This window comes from Microtus pennsylvanicus, chromosome 3 (assembly GCF_037038515.1).
Source record: "Microtus pennsylvanicus isolate mMicPen1 chromosome 3, mMicPen1.hap1, whole genome shotgun sequence".
Lineage (NCBI taxonomy): Eukaryota > Metazoa > Chordata > Mammalia > Rodentia > Cricetidae > Microtus > Microtus pennsylvanicus.
This window is the reverse complement of record NC_134581.1, coordinates 7,675,614-7,693,251: the sequence shown is the minus strand read 5'-3', so window position 1 is coordinate 7,693,251 and position 17,638 is coordinate 7,675,614. Positions and strand designations below refer to the sequence as shown.

General features: G+C 40.4%; 1 protein-coding gene across 8 annotated transcripts in view; it reads right to left on the bottom strand.

Annotated features, from left to right (window-relative positions):
• Nucleotides 1-17,638, bottom strand: part of Rbms3 (RNA binding motif single stranded interacting protein 3) — a 1,334,377-nt gene that overhangs the window by 232,015 nt on the left and 1,084,724 nt on the right. For all 8 annotated transcript variants that reach the window (XM_075964221.1, XM_075964220.1, XM_075964219.1 and 5 more), the window contains one exon: nt 16,002-16,081. In XM_075964221.1, the coding sequence (XP_075820336.1) occupies nt 16,002-16,081 (80 nt within the window). The remainder of the gene's footprint in view (nt 1-16,001; nt 16,082-17,638) is intronic.

Here is a 17,638-nt window from a genome sequence, read left to right as displayed (position 1 = left end):
TCAGAACAGTGAGGGAACAGCACTCCAAAGCTTAGTTTCTAAGGAAATACTGTTTCTGGAGAGGAAATTTCCAAAAACAAATTGGTTTTCTTTAAAACAAAAGAATAGCTCATTAAAATCAGTTTACAAAAAAAAAATAGAAAGAAAAAGAAAGAGCACACGGTTTTCAGAAAGCAACAGCCAATGTTCCCATTCTTCTGCAAACTAGCCTGTGCATGAAGTAATCAAGGGAGTCCTGAGGAGAAAAGCCTGGAGGAAACTAAAGAAAAGAAATGCTTAACTACATATGGGAATTGTACCAAATCTAGTTTAGTGAGTGAGTGAGTGTGTGTGCGTGTGTGTGTACATACACATGCTTCTTTGTGTGTTCACATGAGAATAGAGGGGTGAGCATGCATTTGTATGAGCATGTGTTTGGAAGCCAGATGGGTGTCTTCCTCAAACGTCCCCTGCTTTATCTTTTGAGACAAGGGTCTTTCACTAAAACTGGGGCTCTTCAACTTGTCTAGATTGTATGACCGATGAGCTCCCAAAATCCATCTAACTTTCTCTGCCTCACCCATCCTCGCCCTGAACTAGGATTACAGATACACATTGCCATGAATGGCCTCTATGTTAGTGCTGGGGACCTGAACTCAGGACCTCATGCCTGTGAGACAAGCATTACCCACTGAGCCATTTCCCCAGTGCCGCATAGAGAATATTAACTCATCCTATTTACTAAGGGAAGAAAGGTGGCCATCCAATCATAGGCATACAAAGAAGGGTGCTATTTTTCCTGTAAATCTCATTCTTGCTATTTTATCCCACTTTTCTACCAAGGAAAGACTAGAGAGCCTTCCAAATTAAGGGTGAGTACTGCATAGCTGGTAGCATTCACCAGGAACATTCTACAAGGTCTGTGGATCTGAACAGTCATCTTAGCATCAATACACAAAGGTCTGTGGTTTGCTGTATTTTGCCAATAAGGAAATTGGAGCACAGAGGTTTTAAGAAGGTTGTCTAAGGTCACACATTTAATGAGCACCAGCATTAGACTGAGCTCAGACAACTTACATCTTCCCTACAAATCTTGGTCTCCTAGTCTCCCACAGAGAACAGCGTCTAGCTATCCAGGGGTGTTTGTAGACTCAAACTAAAGCAGGAAAAGTGGCAAGGATACTAGTCTGCACACAGAAACTCCCCTCACGCTCTCGGCAGAAAGACAGAACAAACCGAGGTAAAGGGAGAGAAGGGGAAGGAGAGGCTCTATAGACACACAAAAGACAGAAAGCTATGCAGAAGATGGCAAATCCTGAAGCACTGAAATTAAAAGAGAGAACTCAAAGATGATGGCTCCCCATGAAGAGCAAGGACAGACAGAAGTGGGAGGTTGCTCTATCATTCCCGGCTCCTTAGTCCCAAAATAATCATACAAAAATTATATTATTTGCAATACTGTTTGACCCATAACTTAAATGTGTTTCTTGTTAACTCTTATGTCATAAATTAATCCATTTCTATTAATCTTTGTATCACCACATTTCTGTGGCCTACTGGCAAAGTACTGGTGAGGTCTGGCGGAAGCATCTGTCTCCTGTGGATGGCTACATGGCTTCCTCCTGACTCTGCCTGCTCTCTCTTTCAGCCTGGATTTACCTTGTTAAGCCATTGGTTGAAAGCAGCTTTTTTATTAACCAATGGTAATGAAATATACTCACAGCATACAACACCTCCCACATCAAGTAATTGTCCTGAATCCAAGACCAGTTTATTTTACTGCAGAATCTGACTGAGGCAGCAAGAGATTAACTCTATAAATAAAACTGGTCAATGAAAATTTTCTGAGAGAAGCTAACAAAAGTTCACGGGAGAAGATCCATGTGCTGTGGGCCAAAGACTTTGTGAACCCACCACGGGAAAACCAGATAAATATTTATCAAAACAACAGCGCCTATCAAGTACAAGGTCATCTTGTATATGGCATAGGGCATTCAGCCCCATGTAGAAGGATATCTCTGCAAGAAACATTAGGAAAACAGCAATCTTTGAGAGGAGTAGCTGCATATTCAAATGCACTGGAAAAAGCACATCTAATTACTAGTTGTAGAATTAATGGGAGCAACCAACAACATGCTTGGTTTTCCAGCACATTTATTTTATATTCCTCTTGCTTCTTCTAATTTCCATAGGCCATTACTTTGTGTTTTAACTTTGTATCTGGAGAAGGGAGCACCACGACCTGGGAGCACAGAGAAGAAAGATTTGACCTTTATGGAGATGAGAAGGGTTCTCTCACTTTTGAAAGGAAAGGGTTTTTCACTACCACCCACCCCAAAGAAAGCTTTCAGGATACAAATATTTTTAAATCTACAAAGAAGAACATACTGGACAAAATGTTTCCATGTGGAGTCATCATAGTTGATGGCCTCCGTGTTCACTTTGCACACATCTGCTAATTGAATGCAGTATTTGGAGAGAATTAAGGAAGTGTTAGGAACCTCACTAATGTATTCAACTATTTTCGATTCAGTTCAGTGTCTATATTAAGCATCCTGTGTGTAAACACTGGGTATCAGAGGCCATGCTGAGATGTCAAAAGGCATGATTCTGCCATCCAGTGGGTCATGTTAACTACACGGAAATTACTCATCAAGTTGTCTTTATCACAGATGAACACCCCGGATAGGAGAAAGCAATTCAATGTGTGTGTTAGCATCTTTTCTTGTTGCTGTGATAAGATACTCCAACAAGAGCAACCCAAGGGAGGAAAGGTTTGTTTCAGTTCATAGTTCAGTTCATATGGCCCATCGCGGTGGGGAAACAAAGGCAGCAGGAGCTTGAAGCAGCTGCTCACACCACATCCACAGCCAGGAAGCAGCTGGTGCTCAGCTCCCTTCTCCACTTACATAGCCCAGGAGCCCAGCTAGGGGAATGGTGTCACCCACAGTGGGCGGGACTTCCCACGTCAGTTAACCTAATTGATAGAGCATGCCCAGTGACTCATCTTTCAGGTGATTCTAGATTCTGCCTGTTTGCTAACTAACAATAACCATAAATGTGACATGGTGAGAGAGTTAAGGAACAGAGAATTGGAAATCAGACAAATTTGCACAAGCTGCATAGTATTTATATGTGAGAAGAATTTCTATGTTAATGAGAGTTGGGTTTGTGCTCCTGAGCCCTGAGACCTAAAGGGTCAAAGTGACTGATTACAAGAATCTCGGTTCTTAAAAGGATTAGTAGCTTCTTTATCTGCAATCACGGCAGTCTACGCTTTCGTGAATATTGTGGTACAGTGGTGGTTTGAATGAGAGCGCCATACACATATGTGTTTAAACATTTCGTTACCAGTGGTGGTAGTGTACTGTCCGCGGAGGTTCTGGAACCTTCCAGAGGTGGAGCCTTGTTACAAGAAGTGCAGCACTGAGGGTGGGCTCTGGTCCTCTCTGTCCCTCCCCTGTCCTCTCCCTCATCTCTCCCATCAACTTACCTCCTCTCTCTGCTTCCTCCCTTCCTATAATAATTTCTCCCTCTTTTCCTCTTCCCTTCTCTTTTTCCCTTCCTCCCCCACTCTCCCCACTTTCTCCTCTCACTCTATTTGCTGTGTGTATATATGAAAATGTAAACTTTTGACCTCCTTCTTGAAGAAGATATGTCCTTATTTTGCTAAATCAGTGGCATTTTTTTTCTCATATCCTTGTCTGACCTGAATTCACTATGTAGACCAGGTTCGCCTCAAAATCACAGATATCTTTTGTCTCTGCCTCCTGGATGCTGGGACTAAAGGTATGGAACCATCGAGGTCAGTCATGAAATCCTTTTATTTTTTTTAAAGATCCATTTATTCTGAAGTCTCGATTTTTTAAAATTATTTTTAAATGTGTATGAGTGTTTTGCCTGCATGTATGCCTGTGCACAATGTCCCTGCAGTGACCTGGGAGGTCAGAAGAGGGTGTCAGGTCTCCTGGGACTGGAGTTACAGATGTTTTGTGAGCTGCTTGCTATGTTAGTGCTGGGAGATGAACCCCTGTCCTCTAGAGAGCTGAGGCATCTCTCCAGTCCCGCAAAGCCATCACTGCAGCCTCTGTATTCGATAAAATAAGACACTGCAGACTGTCACACACACACTTTTTCATGCAAAACAGTATTGGGACATGTTGAAATGAATTTTCATCCTTAGTTCTTCCTATTAAAATAACTTTCTAGAACATAGCTAGTCTATCAAAGGATATCCTAACTCAGCTTTATCTTGGCTGACTCTTAGGAAAGTAAGATTTAAATTTTATTATACCAAGAGTCACCAAGGTTGGATAGGTTTTCTCTCTTTGTCTTAGGACAATGACTTTTAAAGAGTTATTGAATTCTCCTCTACAGGCTATATTTATATAATATTTATTGAGATTTCTCACTTAAAAACATGTATTTCAGATTTCTACTTAATTTACTTTCAAATAGCAATGACAGATGAGTTGAAAGTCAATACAAACAGTTTCATTTTTTAAAGTTATTTACAACATTAAATACTGTAAATGCAGCCTTGTATTAATCTTTGGAATGTATCATAGTGACTCTCACCTATAAAGCTGGCATTTGGAGGGGGGGCAGAGACAGAAGGTGGCAAATCTGAGGCCTGCCTGGGCTACAGAGCAAAAGCCTTTTTAAATAATAAAGATATGACTATCAGCAACAAATCTGTATAATTTCTGGAGTAGCTGGTCGAGGACAGCTGGTTTCTCATATGGCCATTGGCTGGCTTCCCCTCTGGGTCACCACTTTTCACCGGGGAGAAAAATCAGAGGGCAAAAGCAACAATGTATTATTATGTATTATTATCATTATGAAAATACTTGCAAATTTTCGGAAAGGATCTTATGGATCCCTGGGGGTCTCTGCTACAGTCTTTTGTTCCCAGTTCCCAGTCATCTAAGGAAGCTCTTAGTTACTGACACCCTTGGGAAGACGGACCCTCAACTAAAGACCAGTCTCCATGAGATTTGTTTGCAGCATGCATGTCTGTGGGGCATGTGTGGAGGCCATAGGACCACTCAGTGGAGTTGGGTCTCTTCTTCTACCTTACGTGGGGCCTGATGATTAAGCCAAGCTCACCAGGCTTGATTGCCAGGAGAGATCCTTTGCCTGCTGAGTCATTCTGCCAGCCTCAAGGAAGCTTGGGAATCACTCTAATCTTAAGAATTCTTGTTATCATAGCCTATTTGTTTATGTTTACTGTTCCAGCCCCTATGAGAACTTTAATTTGTGCCTGAAGTTTAAATCTCCACAGGGAACACAACCTTGAAGCCTGAGGACACAGCCTTTCATGGGAAAGCAAGCACGGATGGAGCACCCTTTAAACTTTCCACCTGACGTCTGCTATAATAAGTTTCAGTTTTCTTTCTCAGCCACTCTACTTTTTCAATATTGGGAATTACCAAGGTGATATTAAAGTTGAAACCCAAGAGAAGTTCATATTTGAATGAATTAATTGCGATACTTTTCCTGGCATATTTTAGGTTTGCAGATAGTTTTGAGCTCATATGTTATTTTAGTAGGTAAAAAATAATATGTTCTTGTGATACAAAAGAAGACAGACAGGATGAGCAATGATGGCGTTAAAGGTTTAAGTGGGAATACAGACTGCGGAGGGTATGGGGTGGGGGGGAGAATAGGGACTGGGGAGGGTATGGGGTGGGGGGAATAGCGACTGGGGAGGGTATGGGGTGGGGGATTAGGGACTGGGGAGGGTATGGCGTGGTGGGAATAGGGATTGGGGAGGGTATGGAGTTGGGATCTATAAGCCAAAACTATGAGTGTATGAAAAGGCCTCATGTAAGGTCGCTTCTTTATATGCTAATTTAAAATATATGATTACAAAAAGGAATGTGTTCTGAGACTCAAACACCTCTCTGTGTAAGGGCTTTTTTTTCAATGTTACACAGTCTTCCTCTCGTCCATCCTACTGAAATGGCATAAAGAAACTAAGTTAAAATAAGATTTTTTTCCTGTTTTACATATAAGCAGCTGTTGAATATAGCCGGGGTGAAGTTTATTTAAAGCAATTCCTAAGCTGATGTATAAGATTTCTCTTCTAATCAGATGGGTGCGATGTCTATCTGTGTCTGAACACATCAAGAGTGTGGAGTTGTATCATACGGGTCTGTGGGTGGCACAGAGGTCCAAGGAGCTAAACTCAGCATACCCACAGGGTTGAGTTTATCTCTGGAGGCTTGAGAGGAGAATCCACATCCTTGCTCTTCCAGCTTCTAAGGGGCTACCCGCCTTCCTCCACAGCCAAGGCCAATGGTGGTGGCTCCACTCTCTACCCTGCTTTCTTTACTCTGATCTCTTGAACTTTTAAGAACACCAGTTCTTCATTTGACTCACCAGGTAATCCATACGAGTTTTCAATTTTGAGTCTGGCTTAATTCCTGAATTCTGCTTTTGTATGTAAACAATATATTTATAATTCTGTGAGGTAGCATCAAGAGTGTTTTGGGTCCTGTCTACCAAGTCCATATATTAACAAATTATTTATTTATCAATGAACAAATAATGATTATTATTGCTTCATTCTGAACATTGATTTGGATGACTGAACCAAACGGCAAAGTGTAGGGGCTGTATTCCTAGAGTTTGTGAAATAATTATTTAAAGAAAAAAGGGCAAGGGGGGCTGAAGAGTGCCCAGCGGTTGAGAGCGCAGCCCTCTCTTATGGTCTTTGGTGTGTACCCACATACATGTGTGAGTGCCTACACACAGACAGACACACATACACATGAAAAAAATAAAATCACTCTTTAAAAAGAGGCAAGGGGAAAGAGATAAAGGTCAACATTCTCTTTTGATGTTGTTACTTTGCTTTATTTAGAGATAATTGACAGATCATGGGACAAAGATGCCTTTGAAAGACATAAAATCAGAAAATAAGGCATGAATACGCTCATTTGTGATGGGACAGTTCTGGTTTTGAAATGAAAAAGGCTAAAATAATAGAAAAATAATGAATCTATCAATCATGGGCTTAAAGACTTAAGAAGTCAGAGGAGGGAGATAATAAGATAAACAAATGAGGGCTACTACAGAGCCTGCCTAATGAGAGCTCCCATTCAGCCTTCTCAAAGTACTGTCTTTCCAGACTTCATTGTTAAGAAACAAAAAGATCTTAAGTAATGAGTTGGATATATGGTAGGCATCTTGACTGTTGCTGGGAGAGACTAGAATATATTTAATTCAGAATACTAAGCATTTATCTAGAAATGGGTTAGAATTTGTTTTAAATGAAATCCACTAAGTGAAATCGCATATTTAGAAGGGCACCAAGCACTTAATTATTCAGTTTTCTCTCCCTGGCTTGTGCCTTAATTGGTCTTAAGCCACTCAACTCTCTTAGCCTGCTAATCAGACGTACTTAGGCAGACACTGAAATAGCTTACTCATTAGCAACACTGACAGGAGGAAAACGCCCAACACTCTTAGAAACAAAATTAACAATTTACTGTGGGTTTGGGATGGTCTTCCTGTCAAATCTTCCATTTGGAAGTGTGCACAAACCTAAATGTGGTTACTAGCTGAGAAATTAGTGGTGAAGTTGGTCATGATCATTGAGATGAATGTGGGCCTCTCTCTCCTTCTCTGTCTTAACCTCATTCAATAACCAGAGCTCTCACACATTCTGATGGGTACTAGAGCTTTGACACTGTTGTAACAATTAAAATCTATACATGATAATATTGGAAGTTATTAATAATAAGCATCGTAGCATTCTCCTGGCAAAGAAAATCAATGGTGTTGAGTCAAGACACAAAAATACAAGCCAGGAGCCGGGCGATGGTGGCACATGCCTTTAATCCCAGCACTCGGGAGGCAGAGGCAGGCAGATCTCTATGAGCTCGAGATCAGCCTGGTCTACAGAGCTAGTTCCAAGACAGGCTCCAAAGCCACAGAGAAACCCTGTCTTGAAAAACCAAAAAAAAAAAAAAATACAAACCAGGGAACTAATGTGTATTTGTGAAATATTCATTTTACAGTAAATTCCACCAGTACAGGGTTATTCCAGGGGCCAATGACTCTCTAAGTTTGTATAAGGCCTGGGTTGGTTGAGCCTTGGTCAATTTTTGTCCAAGGAGGGAAAGTGTAGAAACTAAGGTGTATGTGGTAGATATGTTAGAGGACCTGGAGATGGCCATTGTCACTTGTAGCTAAAAGTATAGATGACAGAAGAGAGTGGGCATGAAACACAGGGCACTGCTTTTTCTGACCTTTGTGGTCCCTTCTAGATGAATCTGTCTTTTCTATTTAACTCATTATCCAGTTTACAACTGTATTACCCTTTTCTTTTTCTTCCCTCCTATATTAAATCAGTTATGTATTTACCTTGCTAAGATCAGCATGGTCCACAGAAGAATAAGACAGGATGGGCCAAGTCAATGGCCAAACAATTCATACAGAATTGAAGACACCATTGATTAAGATATTTTATGGTTGCTTTCTGAAGCACACTAACACTATTACAACAACAACAACAATAATCCTACTTTTTTTACAAGCCTACTATGTATTTAATAGATAGAAATAATGATGAAATTTTTGTGAAAACGTAGTTAAGTGCTTTCCAAGTAAGCACAAAGCCCTGAGTTCTAGTCCTAGATCTGTAGACATGTGTAATCTTAGCATTTAGGCAGTGAGAACAGCAGGATTAGAAGTTCAATTTCATTTGTGGCTATAGAGTGAGTTCCAGAGCAGCAGCCAGCCTAAGAGACACGAGACATCATCTTAAAAGAAGAGTAAATAAGGGGGTCAGGATGGTGTTGGATAGATGGCTCAGTGGTTAAAAGTACTGGCTGTTCTTGCAGAGGATCCAAGTTCAGTTCTCATCACCAAATAGCAGCTACAACCATCTGTAACTCCAGGAAACAATCCCCTCTTCTGGCCTTCACAGTAATTCCATGCACATGGTACACAGGCATTCACAGAAATTAAAAAATAAAATAAGAAAAGAAAAATGAAAGAACAGAAAAACAACACCCCTTAAGTACTGCTAAATCTCACTAAGTGAACTCAAAACTGATACCCAACTGGGTTGAATGTTTTACAGTCTATCTGAAATATGAATTTTATTTTGATTTAAGAAAGCACTTCCTCTCTCTCTCTCTCTCTCTCTCTCTCTCTCTCTCTCTCTCTCTCTCTCTGTGTGTGTGTGTGTGTGTGTGTGTATGTGTGTGTGTGTGTCACTAGGCTTTGTAATGAGGACAGTCCTCAAGAGTTGGTCTTTCCTTCCACCATCTCGAGATTGGGTTCTCGAGATTGAACTCAAGTCAGATTTGTTGTCAAACATCTTTTCCACTGAGCAATCATGCCAGGCCCCATATGAGGCTTTGTTCCCCTCAATGCAATGGCGCATGTGAGCACAGCAATAAGGATATATTTTTGCCAACTGTGTAGCACAATACTTTTCTATTTGTGGCCTATTTCCCAGCTAGAGTTGTGTTTCTGGACTTAGAGTGAACCATGAAAGGAACACCAATGCTAATGGTCTCCAGCATTTTCTTTCTATGCACGAGATATCTAAGTTGATTTTAAATTTTATATTTTAACATATATTACATTTGAATATGCTGATGACATTTGCTTTGCTTTGAAGGAGTTTTAAGTTTAAACAAATATTTATTTAAAAGTAGCTGGAAAAAAAGATAAAAGTAGCTGGATTATATTTATTGTGTGTGTGTGTGTGTGTGTGTGTGTGTAACATTCTGATGATCAAATTCATAGGCTTTCAGCAAACGTCTTTTCTCACTAAGCCATCTAACCAACCCCATATTTTCTTATAGTGAAAAAAAAACACTCTAAGAAAGTTTTCTCTGACACTCTCATGAAGTGTTCGTATACATTCATAATTTACATATTGTTACTTATTTCAAGAAAGGAGAAACAGTAAATTTACTATGTCAAGACATCAAGACAATAAAAGATAAAATCTCTGTCATAGAAAAAACAATTTTTCTAGTTCACTAGCTGGTCCAAATTGCTATTGTGAACAAGGTCTCTTAAAAATGGAAAGCATTCTCTAATATGACAAGATGTCTTTCAACTCTCCCCGATTTCCTGGAGTTCAGTTGGGATTAGGAGCAATTATCAAAGAATAAGAAAATCTTAAGAACAGACATGGATGATTCCATTTTCTTCTAGAAAGACAGCTTTGCTGACAGAAACACGCACTCACAGGCAGAAGTCTCATCTGAGAACAGAACGTGATTTATTTGCCCACAATGTGGCATGTAGGTTGTGTTCATCAATGGGTGTCCTTACATGGGAAAGCCTTTCCCATACTGTGGGTCACTCTGCTTTAGGGCCTCTTTGAAAGCGATCCTTTTGAGTTCATGCCCTCCAGAGCCCTGAGGTTTCTGGGAACATAGCCTTTGCTCTGCCAGCTAGCTGGAAATGAAATGCTTTGGGGCTGGCCCGCATAGCTGTGTAATTCATTACGGAACACAGAATTGCCTCGGGTGAGGTGGGCAAGCAACTAATGAGCATTCGTTTTGCCCAGGAAGTATCAAGATCAATACACAGGACATGCAGCATTTATGGAACACTGTGTTGTCTCTGCTCTCTGGGGGAAGGAGCATTGCAGGATCTCTTTCTGCTAATGATAGTGATGCAATGTTCACATGACAGGCACTATTTAACATGTGAGGCTGACCTCACCTTCTGATCCGTCAATGACAACAGTAATGTTCGATCTTTTTAAGCTTCCTCATCCAGGTGTCCTAATACTTTATAGTTTGATTCTGGTATCTATCTATCCAACTACCCATTACACTTATCTATCCATACATATGTATCATTGATCTTTCCATCTGCCCTCCTTCCTCTTTCCTGATCCTGTTGAGCATCATCTGAACCATTTGGGGATGCTCTAATAGTGTGAATGGAAAGATCCACGATGCCCTCATTGACACTAGACCTCTTATGAATCAATGGGAAGAGGCTTGCTATATAGAGAGACCCAGGATGATCTAAAATGTGGCATCTACATCATTCCCTTCAACATCACATTGATGTGTATCACAAAGAAAAACTTAACAACCATGTAACTAATATTTAATGAGCAAATTATTCATACTATAATCAAAACACAAATGGTGTTGACTTCATAAATGAGATCAATGTTAGATGATATTCTTGCAAATGTGCTTAACAATGATGGTTCTGAATTTACAATTTATAACCATGTCAAAGCTCAATATTCAAGGAGTTATTTTTCTTAACCCTTGGTAGAAATAGCACTACGGGATTCAGGAGATGAAAGAGATTATTACTTGGTCTAATTAGCCTTGTGTTTCCTATAAGGGTCACCATCATTGCCAAGGGTGACAGAATGGAATCCCATGAGTGCTCCACAGTGTGTGCCTGCTTCCACAAACCATCCTCAAATGAAGATGGGAGTCATATGAACTTAGCACAAATTGTTCTGCACTCCCATAGAACGATATAGGACGCTGAGTGATTCAACATCCACAGCCTTCTTAGGACACAGTGACTCAGGTTATTGCACATGACTGTGGATTGTTTGCACATGGTTTTAAATATTGCTATATTGAAAACATCCATGTGCAGACAAAGTCATGGACTTCTGGCCCCAAACACACGAAACTATGCTAAAGCAGAAGATTGGAGTTCTCAGTGCTTTTGAACTCTGCCTCTTTTACTAGTTCTTTGAGGAATTCTTTACAATGAGCATAATTATGTTCACCCTTATTTTTTTTCAAGAAGGCCATATCAATTAATGTTATTTTGAAAATGATTAGTATGTTCACCAGCAAAGAGAAGCTCTCTCAACTATTTTACTGAAAGGAGTTGGAAAACTGGTCACTTAAAGAGGGAAAATCAGAAAGACACAAGGCTGGAGATGGCTCAGCGATAGTGAATGCTTGGTGTTCTTCCAGAGGACATAAGTTCAGATTCTAGCACCCACATTGACTCACAACCCTTGTAACTCCAGCTCCAAGGGGTCCAACAACTTCTCTGGCTGCCATAGACAGCCCTACACAAGTGCACATAGAGATTAGCAAGCACACAGACATAAATGAAAACAGCAAATACATTTCACACACATAAATCAAAACAATATATATATTTTGGTTTTTCGAGACAGGGTTTCTCTGTGGCTTTGGAGCCTGTCCTGGAACTAGCTCTGTAGACCAGGTTGGTCTTGAATCACAGAGATCTGCCTGCCTCTGCCTCCCAAGTGCTGGGATTAAAGGCGTGTGCCACCATCGCCCGGCTAAAACAATAAATTTTTAAAACCACTCCCCGGACTCTCTTCTGTGTGTTATAGCAGCTGCTAGTAACCTTCAACTCTTTGTCTTTGCAATGGAAGAGAAAATTCAATTAACAGATAAATTTCTGGGCTATCAAAAATTCATGTGTAATGAACTGACCACTCCAGCATCAGGAACAAGTTCAAGTCCCCAGAACTCATGTCAAAATCAAATTGATTAGCATGAGTGTCTGCGATTGAAGTATATCTTCAGAAAGACACAGGCAATCAAGACAAGGTACCCAGAACCTCATGAACCAGTTAGCCTTGAATATACAGCCACAAATAACTAGAGACACCCTGCCTTAAACAAGACAGAAAGCAAGGAAGGCCTAACCACAGTGGGTGTCGGCTAACCTCCCCATGTCCGCCATGGCCTAAATGCAACAGCACTCACAAATACACGCACACACATACAAACACTCTAAATTTTTCAAAAATATGAATTATAAAAATAATATTTTAAACCGATCCACATAGAAGCTATGAGCACCAAACGGAGTAAGCAACATATGGCCCATTTGATCCTGCCTGCCACGACATCCACACTGGATCCTTTGGGGACATTTCCTATTATACCTTCCCAAAACCTGTTTCTTATGACATACTCTTGTGTTTCACACCAGATTTACATATCAAAGATTTAATATCTTCAGTTAGCATTTGAAGCTTCTATTAAACTCTATTTGACTTCCAAAATTATGCATAAATAAAGGCCAACTTGAGAGCTCCTGATGATCAGCATTGCATATTTAATTCTATTCCACCGAGGGGAGGCCTCAGAAGCATAAGTTTCACCTCTAAGTATTTTGTAAGAGAGCCAAGCTGTTGGTTTTCTTGCTGCCATGAGCTATCAAGGGGCTAAAATCTCACAAGCAACTTTGTGTGTTGCACCATGCTTCCATTGGGGGTAGCTATGATGTTTTAAAAAGGTGCTAGCCCTCCCTGTGTGCAGATGAAGAATGCTGGAACATTAAGGGATCTGTAGGGATTTTTCTTGACTTTAGCATTAAATTATTTTAATCACCTATATGTTTGGGGAAAACCAAACAAAATATTTCCAAACCTGTCAGATCAAGATGGATTTCAGTATGTCTTTTTTCCTCCCCAAAGGAAGAAACCTATAAACTTACAAACCTGTGCTCAGATTTTAATTAATGATTCCACATAGTTAGCTCATTGCTTACCTCTTTAACATAACCATGGGATTCATACCTAATTCAATGCCTTCTGTGTCTGCAGATATATGTCAGGTAAACTGGGATTAAGATGAGGGAACTGTAGGGTCTGGGAAGATGGTTCATTTAGTAAGGAGCTTGTCACGCAAGCATGAGGACCTGAGTTCAGATCCCCAGAGCCCACATAAAAGGCAGGCATGATGGTGTGTGCCTGCAATCCTAGCTTGTGAAGTGGGAGGACAGGCAAATCCCTGGAGATATTGGCCAGCAATTCTCACCAGATTGCTGAGTTTCTGATTCAGCAGGAGACACACACGCACATGCATGCACACTTATATGCCTTGTCTATTCAAAGCCAGTTCTGGGCAGAATGTCTTGAGTTGTCTATTTATACTAACAGGAGAAAAAAGCCCACACTATTTCTCCTAAAATGCAAAGACAGTTTCCATGCTGAGAAGAAAACTGTGACAGCCTTTCTTAACAACACCATATGTCTCCTCGTGGATCATGACGAAGTCAGTTCCCAGAGGGTGGAAGCTAACCAAATCAAGGCACCTGTATGGCTGCATGCACACTCACTGACTAACCAATCACTTGCCTTTGCATCTTCTCCATCATCCAAACATCCTGAGGAAGGGCATTTCTCTTTACTAACACCCTCCCCAAGCAACCAAGTCAGGACAAAGCCCTGATTATGCCACCAAAAAAAAAAAAAAACAAAACTCTATCGTTCACATTTTCTCCTCTATATAACTTCAATCTGTTTTAAGGAATTGAGAAGCCAAATTTCCAAACCCTTTATGGATTCCAATGATAGTGATGTTATAACAGTAATTGTCAAAACCCAAAATATAAATGAATATACACACATATACATATATATGTACATATATATACATGTACATACACACATATATACTTTTTTTCCACTGATACAGGTCATCATCAAAAGAGCCGTACAATAAACAGCATTCATCTAAAAGGCTCTTAGTATGCTATAATTTATCTCAGCATAGCACTTCATTCAATCTTAATTTTTATATATTAATATGCAATATCATTTTTGAAGACAGGATTTCAGGTAGTCCAGGCTGTCCTTAAAGTCTCCATGTAGCTGAAGATGACCTTGAACTCCCGGTTCTCCTGCCTCTGCCTCCCAAGTGCTGGGAAGGCAGGAGTGAACCACCATGCCCAGGGCTCATGAGCTATTTATCAATGCAATCATCCAACACCAAATACCTTTCTTGTTCCCTAACAGGTTAAGCCAAGTTAAAGCATCAATGATTCTGATAAACATGACACATTTTATTTTTTATGTTAAATGTAACTCTTGATGATCAAAAGTGGTATCATTTTACAATGTATATAAAACTCTTAAAATTTCTGCCTTGAGAAAATATAAAACGCCATGGGATAGTATAGATTGCAGCTTTTAACAATTTCTCAAACTGTCACTTATATTATTGTAAAATTTTTGCACTCAGATTTCATGACTGCCAAATTGCCATAAAGTTGTCTTGCAAGTGGACAGTGGTGCTTGGGGTGCAGTATGGGCTCTTCATCTCTGCTATGAATATCACGGCACAGCCACTTAATACAGGCAGATGAAGGACTCAGCACTCACGTCGAGTGTCACAAGCGTTCTTCATCTCAAGCACACCTGCACTTTGATCTGTTCCTCTTCTAACCCACTTCAGGGAATCAACAGCAACAATTCAAACACACCACAATGAAGAATCACCCAGAAAGTCTGGGAACGAGTTTTTAAATAGTGTTTACACACACGTACACAATTAGGAAGTGGGGAGCTGGCTCTACAGCTTAGGTGCTTGCTATACAAGCATGAGAGTCCAAGTTCAGATCCCCAACATCCATGTAAAAGCTAGGCATGGCTATGCACTTGCAGATGAAGACAGGCACATCCTTGGAGCTCACTGGCCATCAGTATAACCAAATTAGTGAGCTTCCGGTTCAGTGAGAGACCATGTCTCAAAAGAATAAAACAGAGACTGATAAGACATCCAGTATTCCCCTTTAGACCTCTCATGTGAGTGTATAGCATGTACATTCACATACACATTCATACACCACACATACTACTCAACATGCACAGATTTGAAAAAAGGAGATGTAGAAAATGCACTTTTACAACACACCAATAGTATGCAAACGATTTACCCCCAACAGTATGCAAATGATTTACCCCCTCCAACAGTATGCAAATGATTTACCCCCTCCAACAGTATGCCAATGATGTAACCCCAACAGTATGCCAATAATTTAATACCTCCAACAGGATATAAATGATTTACCTTCTCCAACAGTAGGCAAACTATGTAACCTCTCCAACAGTAGGCAATGATTTACCCCCTCCAACAGTAAACAATGATTTACCCCCTCCAATGGTAGGCAATGATTTAACCCCTCCAATGGTAGGCAATGATTTAACCCCTCCAACGGTAGGCAAATGAATCAACATTAGCCAGAAGCCAAGACACTTTTCAGTGACTTCTGATGGCATTTCTTACCTGGGATGCCTGGTGGTGTTTTCAGATATTTTCCATTAAAATGTTGAATTACCACTTCACATTTTTCGGTAGACTCCATTCTGGGTGGGGGGAGAAAGTATGGGGACGTTAACATGAGATTATATGTTTCTATCAAGTTGTTCCTATAACAATATACAATAAAGGGTTATAAGAAAGGGATGGGGGAGTTTAATTTGACATGTGCACATGAATTACCATCTGTTGTCATAGCTACCATGGTGGGCTCGTGAGACTTGACAAGGTTATCACTGCTCAATGTGTCATCCCATATGGCTGCCCAGGGGGATGTCACAGAACTAACCGGAGACCTTTACTTCCTTCTACACAAGGCATTCAATTGATGTTAACCAAATGACTAAATTAGCAGCCAGGAGAGGCAGGTTGTATCAATGGGGGCATGGAGGCTGGAGGAGCCAAACTTCCTCTCCAATAAATGGTGGCATTGGGGATCTTGACCAACATCAGCCATGGTCAAAGCCTGAGCAGTGCTAACTCAGCCACACTGTGAGAACGATGCACTGTATTTGGATAGCTTGCTGCCTATGGTCACATGGTGGGACAGTTATTAGCCCTGTGGCACTTTTATTGAAAACTCATTGTGTGGAAGATACCTAGAGAGAATTATTTGGGTCCCTACATATAAGAGGAAGCTAAAAGAACACACAAAACCATAATATTGTCTTTTGATGCGGCGTAATAACCAGGCTAGCTTAATATGAAACAGCAAAATTTAATGAAGGGATAGCTTACAACACCAGCGATCCAGCAACGGGCAGGAAATACAAAAGGGCCGACGGGGCTCACGCCCGCCAGATACATATATAAACATTAGCCTCAGGCAAACACGCCCCCCATTGGGCTGGGCTTCCTCTACAGTCTTTTTAGAATTTTGGCTACTTTCCTATTCCTTTTTTTATATTTAATACTAGATACAAATATTCATAAAATGAGGTTTTTGTGTGAAATGTCCGCATTTCACGTACAATCTAAGGACAGATTGCTTTCCCATCCCAGCATCATGTTCATCTTGGCAAGACTGCCCTGGCTCAGGTGTATCTGCAAGGGTTTCCAGAAAATAAACTGGATATGGTCTTCACTTTGTTATTTATCTCTCTCTCTCTCTCTCTCTCTCTCTCTCTCTCTCTCTCTCTCTCTCTCTCTCTCTCCCTGTGACAGTCACGCCCGTAGAGGTGAAAAGAAGGAGTCAGTCCCTAGAACTGGAGTTATAAGTGGTTGTGAACCAGCCCGGGTGCTGAGAACTGAACTCATGTTCTCTGGAAGAGCAGTAAATGCTCTTAACTGCAGACCCAACTTCCCAACTCCATCAATGACATTTTAAATATAGAGAATAATATATATGTATATATATATATATTCAGTCATTAATGACAAGAACCCTCAAATCATATGATATTTGAATAAGAAAAGCAAGACATATTTTCCTCATTCTAAATATTTAGGAACAGGAAAATACAAGTTTCTTCATCTTTACATTTCCTACCTACTAGAACCTTTAATCGTATTCTTCTTATTTCTACGTTTTCTTTGTTTTGTAGTAGGAAACTTCCTTTTCTAGGAATAAAAGAATTCTTGTCTGCCTCTGCACCTTCCCACAG